General features: G+C 39.2%; 1 protein-coding gene across 1 annotated transcript; it reads right to left on the bottom strand.

Annotated features, from left to right (window-relative positions):
* Window positions 1-469: 469 nt before the first annotated feature.
* LOC142663938 (pulmonary surfactant-associated protein A-like) lies at window positions 470-7,657 on the bottom strand. The gene is made up of 4 exons (XM_075842789.1): window positions 7,486-7,657; window positions 5,650-5,769; window positions 2,917-2,994; window positions 470-846 (listed from the first exon to the last, which is right to left on the bottom strand). The coding sequence occupies exons 1-4, from the start codon at window positions 7,655-7,657 to the stop codon at window positions 470-472; spliced, it is 747 nt and encodes a 248-aa protein (XP_075698904.1).
* Window positions 7,658-10,150: the final 2,493 nt, after the last annotated feature.

Raw genomic sequence — 10,150 nt, 5'->3', positions numbered from 1 at the left:
GCTTATTGCTACTGGAATGGCTTGTTTTTCCGAATGTGGCACAAAAGCTTCAGTTACTGAATATGGCCATAGATGGAGGCATACACTAATAGATTTTCATGATTTAAATGGTGCTAGCACTAAGGCAATGTGCATAATGCTATCAGAGGGCATGTTTGGTGCCTCTGTTGGCAGGCTGGGCAAATTTGACTAGAAAATTTGTACTGAATGCGCTATATGTAATACCTTGTATAAGTGGGGGGAATGTATAAAGACTGGCATTTTCATTTTAATATAAAGAGCACTGGCATACGAAGCACAAATGATGACTTTTGCAGCCTTTGGGCCTTTTCTACGCCAGAAAACTGTTGTAAAACTAATTATAAATTCCCCACACTGTTCAACAGCTTTAACGAATGATACTGAAAGCTGTAGTTTTGACTTGAGGATAGATTTATTTTTATGCAACAATTATTATAGTTATGAAGGCTTAAAACTCACAAACTGTGAGCCGATATTGGTTACAAGTCTTGTCATTCCATTTGCCATCTGTGTACATTTCTATACAATTTTCTTTCCCTTTTCCAGTAGGTTCATTTTTTCTCCAGTTGGTGTAGTTCACATGATCTCCATCCAAGTAGTGGAAGTCCCCAGGTATTGCCCCTTCAATAATTCCCAGGTATGCATATCTGTTGTACTGCTTTAAAATTGTTAAAATGGCGCTGTTTTCAGCTTCATTCATGGGTGTCGCAATACTACCACCAACATCTTCGCAAGTGGCCTGGGAAGTTTTGAAGTCTACTTCTTTGCCATTTGTTGCCAGTATTTTATCTTTTACATGTTGGATTTTTCCGTCCAAGAACAAAACTAAAATAAATTATATAAGATCATCTTATTTACTGTATATCGGAAAACAGAATTTTCATGTAGTATATTGATATTAGTAATTGCTTTACAAATATGTACAGTTGTAGTAGAGCTACGTTTGCCTTTAGGGTCATGGGTACATTTTACGAAGATCTAAGCTTACAGTTAGTCTTAAGATATCACAATCTGTGGTTCTCAATAGGACGGCATGTAAACCTAATGAGATGTCATAACTCAGGGAGTTATTACAGTGTGCAAAAAGAAAAGTAAAAGGGCTATTTCCAAGAATGATTTGACATATCGCTAGAATATACTATAACATTGTGATCGGGGAGAGTCCACCGATCCCCAAAGCAACAGATGTCTCTTTGGCAGCCCTCCTGCACATCGGGGCTCTCTGCCACTCGCCATGCAGAAAGTGCAACATAGCTCAATTCAAGTAAATGGGGCTGTGTAGTAATTCCCAGCACAGCGGGTGTCCTTGAGTATCATTGTGATGGGAAATTGGGGATCCAACAGTCTGACTGAAGATATGTCATCGATTTCTATATGAAAAATGCAGCTCTGCTACATCTCTAGTATTGCATTTGCTTATTATAATTCTATTTTTTAATATATGTAAATAGTAATGATAAATTTACCATATACAGTACATTTGGAAAGTGTTCAGACCCTTTCACTTTTTTCACATTTTGATAAAAAAAATAAAAAATGTCTCCCATCATTCTGTACTGAATATCCCATAATGACAAAGTGAAAACAGAATTTTAGAAATGTTTGCAAATTTATTCAAAATCAAAAACTAAAATTTTGCATGGACATTAGTATTCAGACCCTTTGCGGTGACACTTGAAATTTAGCTCTGGGGACCTCCCATTTCTTCAGATCATCTTTAAAATGTTTCTACACCTTGATTGGAGGCCACCTGTGGTAAATTAATTTGATTGGACATGATTTGGAAAGTCACTCCCCGGTCTATATAAGGTCTCACAGCTGACAATCAGAGCAAAAACCAATCCATGAGGAGGAAAGAACTGCCTGTAGAGCTCAGAGACAGGATTGTGAGGAGGCACAGATCTGGAGAAGGGAACAAAAAAATGTCTGCTGCACTGAAAGTTCCCAAGAGCACAGTGGCCTCCATAATTCTTAAATGGAAGAAGTTTGGTACAACCAGGACTCTTCGTAGAGCTGGCCGCCCCACCAAACTAGTAATGGGGGGAGAAGGGTCTTGGTAAGAGTGGTGACCAAGAACCCAATGGTCACTCTGGCTGAGCTCCAAAGATCTTGTGTGCAGCTGGGAGAAACTTCCAGAAGGTCAGCCATCACTGCAGCACTCCATCAATCTGGACTTTATGTCAGAGTGGCCAGAAAGAAGCCTCTCCTCAGTAAAAGACACATAAAAGCCGCCTGGTGTTTGCAAAAAAGCACATAAAGGATTCTCAGACTGTGAGAAACAAGATTCTGTGGTCTGATGAAACCAAGATTGAACTTTTTGGCCTAAATTCTAAGCGCCCAATACCATCCCTACAGTGGAGCATGGTGGTGGCAGCATCATGCTGTGGGGTTATTTTTCAGCGGCTGGGACAGGGAAACTGGTCAAGTTTGAGGGAAAGATGAATGGAGCAAAGTACAGAGATATTCTTAATGAAACCTGATCCTGAGTGCTCTGGACCTCAGACTGGGCTGAAGTTTCACCTTCCAACAAGAATGCCAGAAAATCCCCACATCCAGGTGTGAAACCTTGTGGCATCATACCAAAGAAGACTGGAGACTGTTAACGCTGCAAAAAGGGGCTTCAACTTAGTACTGAGTAAAGGGCCTGAATACTTAAGGCAATGCAATATTTTAGTTTTCCTTTTCAATAAATTAGCAAAGATTACTAACATTCTGATGTCATTTTGTCAGTATGGAGTATTGAGTGCAGATTGATGGGGAAAAACTTGAATTTGTTTTTATTTTAACACAAGGCCTCAGTATAACAAAATGTGAAAAAAAGTGAAGGGTCTGAAGTCTTTCCGAATGCATAGTTTCTATCTCGTTTCATCAACCAGTCTGAATGTTTATACCCACCTCCTTCAAGTTTCTTTATTTGCTGGTTCATATTAGCGAATTGAAGCTGTAGTTTATCATCCAGTGATGCAGGAATACCTTTGAAAGACAATCATAAACACTGAATATAAACTATGTTAATCTCAGATATATTAGAATTGCAGTTAGAATTATAAATATAATTGTATCAATTAGGAATAGTTCTATAACATTTATTCCATATCGATTTACATTTATTTTGATTTTCTGCTTTATATATATTTATATTAATGACATAATTCATGCATATTCAACTCCCAGTTACATTTTGAATTATGTTGTAATAAAATTTACACTAGAGTCCCTATAGTCTGGTATTATGATACCATAGACACTCTGTGTGCCGCTATACTATGCCGTATGGCACAACATTCTCCCTTAGGGTATGTTCAAACGATAGCAGGCATTTACGGCTGAAATGACAGCCTGTTTTCAGGAGAAAACAGCTGCCTCGTTTCAGCCGTAAATGCTCCTCCTCGTAATATACGAGGCGTCTGTGACGCTCGTAAATCTTGAGCTGCTCTTCATTGAGTTCAATGAAGAACGGCTCAAATTACGTTTCAAGGAAGTGTCCTGCACTTCTTTGCCGAGGCAGTCAATTTACGCGTCGTCGTTTGACAGCTGTCAAACGACGACGCGTAAATTACAGGTCGTCTGCACAATACGTCGGCAAACCCATTCAAATGAATGGGCAGATGTTTACCGACGTATTGTAGCCCTATTTTCAGACGTAAAACGAGGCATAATACGCCTCGTTTACATATGAAAATAGGTCGTGTGAACCCAGCCTTAGATACAAATCCTTAACAGTGATTTTAGAATGTGAGTGGCCTTTTAGAAAATGTAATTTACTCAACCCTATTTAACTGAATAAATTAAATGAATGTAGTTTGTAAAATACTTGTGTTTGCATTGTTGTTTCTAACACCCTATTCCAAAGCCGGTCACGTGATGCGTCTCCAACAGTAAAATCAGAACTTCGGGCGCTGCCCCGTACATCAGCTATTACTTCCCTTTTCTGGCCGGCTTAATGTACGGGTACATCATTCTTGACATCATTATACACTGAGGGAAGGGGTGCACCGGATACTCTTCCTCAACTGACACTGAGCATGTGTGGTTGCTACACAAACAGTGTTGACCACGCATGCCTAATAATCTGCTATCAAAGTGCTTGCTCGGAATTTAGGTAATCGGACTACAGGAAACAGCCGACAAGAGGAAGTATCAGAAGTAAACAAAGCGCAAATCGAATGCAGTGGGCATACAGTGAGTAAAATGAATCAGAGAAAAAGCTGGGCAGCATTCTTACACCATCCCTAAGGGCATGGGCAGACGTGGCGGAATTGCTCTGGAATTCCGCTGCGGACAGTCCGCTGCGGAAATCCGCAGTGTACACGTTTCTCCATTGCTTTCCACAGCTTTTTAGTGAGGTTCGTTTCCATGTTGTGGAAAACTCTGCTGTGGACCATAGGCTGCAGTGCGGAATTTGGTGTCCGCAGCATACACTGGATGTTGCGGACGTATAGCGGACATGTTGCGGACTCATTGCGGAATTTCTCCATTGACTTCAATGGAGAGTCAAAATTCCGCAATGAAGTACGCAGATGTCATGTGTGTTGCGTAGCGTATTTGTTTTACGATCATTACATTTCTTCATTCTGGCTGGACCTATGTATTTCTAGGTCTATAGCCAGACTGAAGCCCCATGCACACTAACGTAAAAACGCCCGTAATCACGGGCCGTTATTACGGCACCGGCAGGTCCATAGAAGTCAATGGGGCTCCCATAATTATGGGTGACTACGTGTGTGCACCCGTAATTACGGGAGCGTTGCTCGGCGACGTCAGTAAATAGTCACTGTCCAGGGTGCTGAAAGAGTTAAACGATCGGCAGTAACTCTTTCAGCACCCTGGACAGTGACTTCCGATCACAATATAGATCAAAATAGAAGTTCCTACTTACCGAGAACTCCCTGCTTCTTCCTCCAGTCCGGCCTCCCGGGATGACGTTTCAGTCCAAGGGACGGCTGCAGCCAATCACAGGCTGAAACGGTCACATGGACTGCTGCGTCATCCAGGGAGGTCGGCCTGGATGTTGAAAGAGGGACGCGTCACCAAGACGGCCGGGTAAGTATGAATTTCTTTTACTAGGGAAAGGGCTGTCCCTTCTCTCTATACTTCACTGATAGAGAGAAGGGAAGTACTTTCACCTCAATATGCAATGGCTAGTCCGCATCAATTTTATGCCCATTTTAGGCAGAGCCGCAACAGAATCTGCAACGCAGATTATGTGCGGCATTGATGCAGACAGTGGCGGAAGAAATACGCCACGCCTGGTCATACCCTTACAGAGATCTCAAATTAAGAAAAAATTATTTTTGCATTGGAAAACCCCTTTAATCGGGTATAGACTGCATAGTATAGAAAAAAAACAATACGTTTACAACAAATCAGGATATGCTCTGGATTTAAACAGAACTAGCAGAATGCTCTTGAGAATGGAAAAGCTAACAGAAAAATCTGCCAAAGTGGATTGTATTATTGGTTCTCAATGGAGAAGACAACATAATATGTCCGAAGACCACAACAAGGTAAACAAAGACATTAATAAACACTTATTACGACTTGAATGTAAAGTGTTGTTCAAAACTGGAGCTTCTATTTCTTCTAATTAAAACACAAGATATGCATTTACTCATGATGTTAATTTACCTGGTGGTCCTATATCCCCCTTCTCGCCCTTTATCCCTTGTACACCTGGTGTTCCTGCTGGTCCAGTAAGCCCATCTCTTCCTGGTGGTCCTGAGTGTCCTCCTGGTGGACCCATTGGTCCTGCAATGGAATAGCCAAATCTTTTACTTCAGTCTTTACTCAACAGTTTCTGGAAATATCTGACAATATGACATACAGCTTTATATGTATTCACAAGGTCTCTGGGAATATACTGTAGTTGCCGGAATGTTTAGTTTGAACAACTTTTTACAGTATATATATATATATATATATATATATATATATAAATAAAAATAAATGATTAACATACAATTTTGAGTAACTTTGTAAATGCATTGCATTACTCGACATGTATGAGTGGTGAATCACAGCCTGTATTATAGTATAAGGCTAAATCTCCCAGCAGTTTTTGCTGGCTCAATGTCTGCACAGAGCTTGCTCTGGTGATTTGCATTCTGGGAAATGTCCTGTTTGCACTAGACACTTTACATTAATCTGATGTTGGAGAAAACTACTTGTCCCACTGTATAATAGAAAGTTAGTTAAGCTGTTGGGGAAATGTCTAAAAACCAACTTGTTGATTGTTTCCAGTGACAACCTGCAGAACTGTAGATTCAGCTCGTAGGTAATATACAGGCTGTTTTCAGCATGTTCAGTATGTTGTCATGCAATTGATAATTCATACTATTAACATGATTCTGTATTATACAAACTGTTTCACAATAGTTTAGAAGGGAAATATACAGTTAAAACTCTGAAAATACAGAGAAACCGAGAAATGGCCCCTGCTTATCAGAGCTTACAGTCTGAGAGTAGGTGGGATAATGACTCAAAAGTTAAGAAGGGCTTTATTTGTGTTGTTGACCAGCCAGATGCGGATACAAAATGAGGGGAAGATGGTGAATGTGAAACAGGGTTTAGAAATGCAGGAATAAATGGGAATTCATGGTCAGAAAAGTGTCAATAAACCAATTAATTTGCCAGAAAGAGATGCAGTACAGTCTCTATGGCAGAGACAAGGGAGTGGTGGAAGAGCTGTATAAAGAGCCTGGTCTGAATGTATAGTAATATTGTCCTGCCTTGTGTAAGCCCCCAACAGCCAAATAAAGCTGTCATGACATTAAATCCCCTGCCCTATTGTGATAAGATGATTCTGATCATTCTGTCCCAGTCTACACAGCAAAGCAGCAAACTGAGATGCAGAGAAAAGCAGATGTCATCCTACGTATTGTGTGTGCTCCACTGTGAAAACTAGAATATATCAGGATTTTTTTTTATTTTGTCACAAAACAAATATGTTTATAATAAAAATCTGATTTTCGAATAATACATTCCCACGAAAGGTTTGGATGTTGGATGGACATTTCAGAGAACAAGAAAAATCTTTGAGACGGCAATGAGAGTTCCTGATTAAAGAGGATGAGAGTTAGCGGTCAGAATGGAGATCACAGAGAAAGGAGGACCTAAGGGAGGGTGCAGTGCTGTGAAGCGCTTTGTGGACAGGAACATATAAATGAATTTCTGAAGGCTATAGGCAGATTGTTCAGTGACAGGCACTGGATAGAAACATTAGGGTAGTGCTTGGACATATAGACCATCCCGCCTGCTGCATTTTGGAAAGAGACAAGTGAGAGGAAGTTTAGTGATTTTTAATAAGAAGATACATATGTTTCTTCAGTTTGCAAAGTATATGGATCAGCAACATCCAAAGATAAGTAACTAACATGAGTTGGCACTCATAAAAATGCTGAATACCTCTTAACCTCCATATAACTGGATCAAACACCAAACTTCAATAATGATAATCCTTCTCACCAGGTACACCTGTATCTCCTTTCATGCCATCTCTGCCATCTCTTCCTGGAAGACCATTCTGTCCTGGTGTGCCTGGAATCCCGGGTGTTCCCAAACATTTATCTGATGACTGAGCATGGCATGTCACTAGAATAACTGTGACAAATGGCCAAATCCATAGCTGGAGACACATCGTTATGAACTACCTGCAATGTAAATGTTCTTTTATATAAATCGAATATCATTAGTTTAATCCATTTAAAGCAAGAATCACATCAACATTGGAATCAACATTTTAAATCCTGACAGAGATGTTAGGGGTTAACTTACCATATTTTCAACCTGTGCTGTTTCACAGGGGTCCAGAAGGGAAATGTGTTGCCTAAAAGCAGTTTCAAATTGTCTATGAAATTGCATGTTCGGGACTGATCTAGTGAACTTCATATCTCACAATTACTGAAGGAATGTTAGGGAGACATAAGGGGTGCTCAATGCTGGTCCATTCCAAGAAAACTGGCCCCATATTCAGTTCTTGCAAGGGACCTGTGTTGCCTATGTCGCACCCTGGTATACTTCTAACATTTCCACAGGCATTTGCTACTGTATAGTTATATAGTTGCATATGTTTAGCGATTACAGACAGTCCTAATGAACGGAATGCTTGAACCTAGCGGGATGTTCATTTTATGAATACCATGCATAATATTATTTCCCTATGTGTTTATAAATGTGTTATCTTACTATTTTACAACATATAAATCTTTTTTTTATTTTTTTATATCAGTCAAATTGTATATATTTGTATGGTATATGTATGGTTCCTTATGTTAGTACCATTCTTGGTATACATAAGATTGCATTGCATATGTTAGTATTCACAAAATAACCACTACCTAATCTATTCTTAACTTGACTAAAATATGCTTTCATCTGTTTTAGGAAAGAAATTAATATACCATCATTAGGCTGTGTTGACACTGAGTTTTTTTTTCTACACATATTTTGACGCAGAAACCGCGGCAAAAAACGGCCAAAATTTCCTCCCATAGTTTTCAATTTCAGGTGGAGGAGTTTTTTTTCCGTGAGAAGGCGTTCTTGAGACGTTTTCCGCCTAAAAAATCCCATTGAAATCAATGGGAGTCGGAAAAAAACGCAGTGACCGGCCGACACGGTTTTTGACGTGTTTTATGTCAAAATCGCTCACGGTTATTCCCTTTGCCTTTTGAAGAAATAGGTAAAAAAAAACGTGACAAAAACCAGGTAAAAAAAACGCCTGTGGTGCAAAACCACTTCAAGAAAACCTGAGCTGATTTTTCCAGGCAGAATTTTCTGCCTTCAAAAAACTCAGTGTGAACATAGCCATAATATTTTTTTATAATTGCTTATATTATTTCTATAGTTCTTCCTGTTTTACAGGTTCAGACTCTATTCAGAGTATTTTATTATACATTTATAAAATTTTTAATATGTATTTAATTTTTTTCTAAACCTTAATATTTTTTTTACCTATGATTTCCAAAAATTATCATTTACATTAAAAAAAATACATAAGATGAAGGCAAATAATTGCCACTTATGATATAATTGTCTACACAAGATACATCAAATATAAATGTTCTTAAAGCATTTTGAATGAGTACATTCACAGAATAAAGAAATGACATACCTTGTTAAAGTGAATGATAGATGAGATGGCAATGGTTGTCACCTTGAATGAGATAGCAATGACTGTCAGCTTTTTTATAGTGAATAAGAGCCCTATTGTGGACAAGTGGACGCTCTGTTGGTGCGTTATCAGTGATTTCCATGGTTACACTCAAATACAAATGTGTTGTGCAATATGAAATCTTACTAGAGAATAATAAGAAGGGCCTACTAATATGAATTGTATTCATAGTACAAGAAAGTATTATTCATCAATTTTGGCTTGTTACATTATACTAATAGATTCCCCAGAGGCGTAGCTAGGTTCTCCAGCACCCGGGGCAAAGATTCAGTTTAGTGCCCCCCCCCCCAACCTCTTTCCCGACATCTCCTTCCCCCTCACCATGTTTGTTTTCTCTACCAATCAATGACGTGTCATTCCTTTTCCACATTTCTTTTTATGTAATTCGAGCATAAAAACATTTGTACATTTTACAAGCAATATAGTTCTATACACAACCCCAGAACCAAGCTCAACACATATATACAGCACCAGAACCAAGCTCAGTACATAAATACAACACCAGCACAAATACAGCTCAATTTAGTACAACCCCTGCCGTATAGATATGTACGGCGTAAAACTATAGCTCCCAGAATGGCCCGAACAATGATAAGTATATACTGGGAGATGCTGTTTCACAAAAAAAAAATCATATCATAATCACACCCCCCCATCATCTCTCTGCAGATCATACAGTGACTACATTACTGATTAGAGGCAGAATGAACATTTACATTAAGTGACTCACCGGTGATGTCTCAGATTCTAGTTATTTTTCTCCATCCGGTCCAGACCTTTATGATGACTTCTCCCGGTCACAGCCTATTTCTGCAGTTTGCCGCTCAGATGTCTCCAGCTTCTCACTTTTCCAACATTTCTACACCTATAAATAAATATAAAGTTCTCATTATACCACACACTACGCCCCTAAATATAATAGCACCATACACTGCACCTCTAATTATAATAGCACCATAC

Source organism: Rhinoderma darwinii, chromosome 11, assembly GCF_050947455.1.
Source record: "Rhinoderma darwinii isolate aRhiDar2 chromosome 11, aRhiDar2.hap1, whole genome shotgun sequence".
Lineage (NCBI taxonomy): Eukaryota > Metazoa > Chordata > Amphibia > Anura > Rhinodermatidae > Rhinoderma > Rhinoderma darwinii.
The sequence above is the reverse complement of the archived record's forward strand: the minus strand, read 5'-3'. Positions and strand labels throughout refer to the sequence as shown.

What these genes read in the sequence shown, in the direction of transcription:
- LOC142663938 (XM_075842789.1), bottom strand. Translation starts at nt 7,657, where the DNA reads ATGTGTCTCCAGCTATGGATTTGGCCATTTGTCACAGTTATTCTAGTG. An exon ending in AGGAGATACAGGTGTACCTG is followed by an intron (nt 5,770 to 7,485) that starts GTGAGAAGGATT and finishes ATTCCATTGCAG; the next exon opens with GACCAATGGGTCCACCAGGA. An exon ending in GGGGGATATAGGACCACCAG is followed by an intron (nt 2,995 to 5,649) that starts GTAAATTAACAT and finishes TGTCTTTCAAAG; the next exon opens with GTATTCCTGCATCACTGGAT.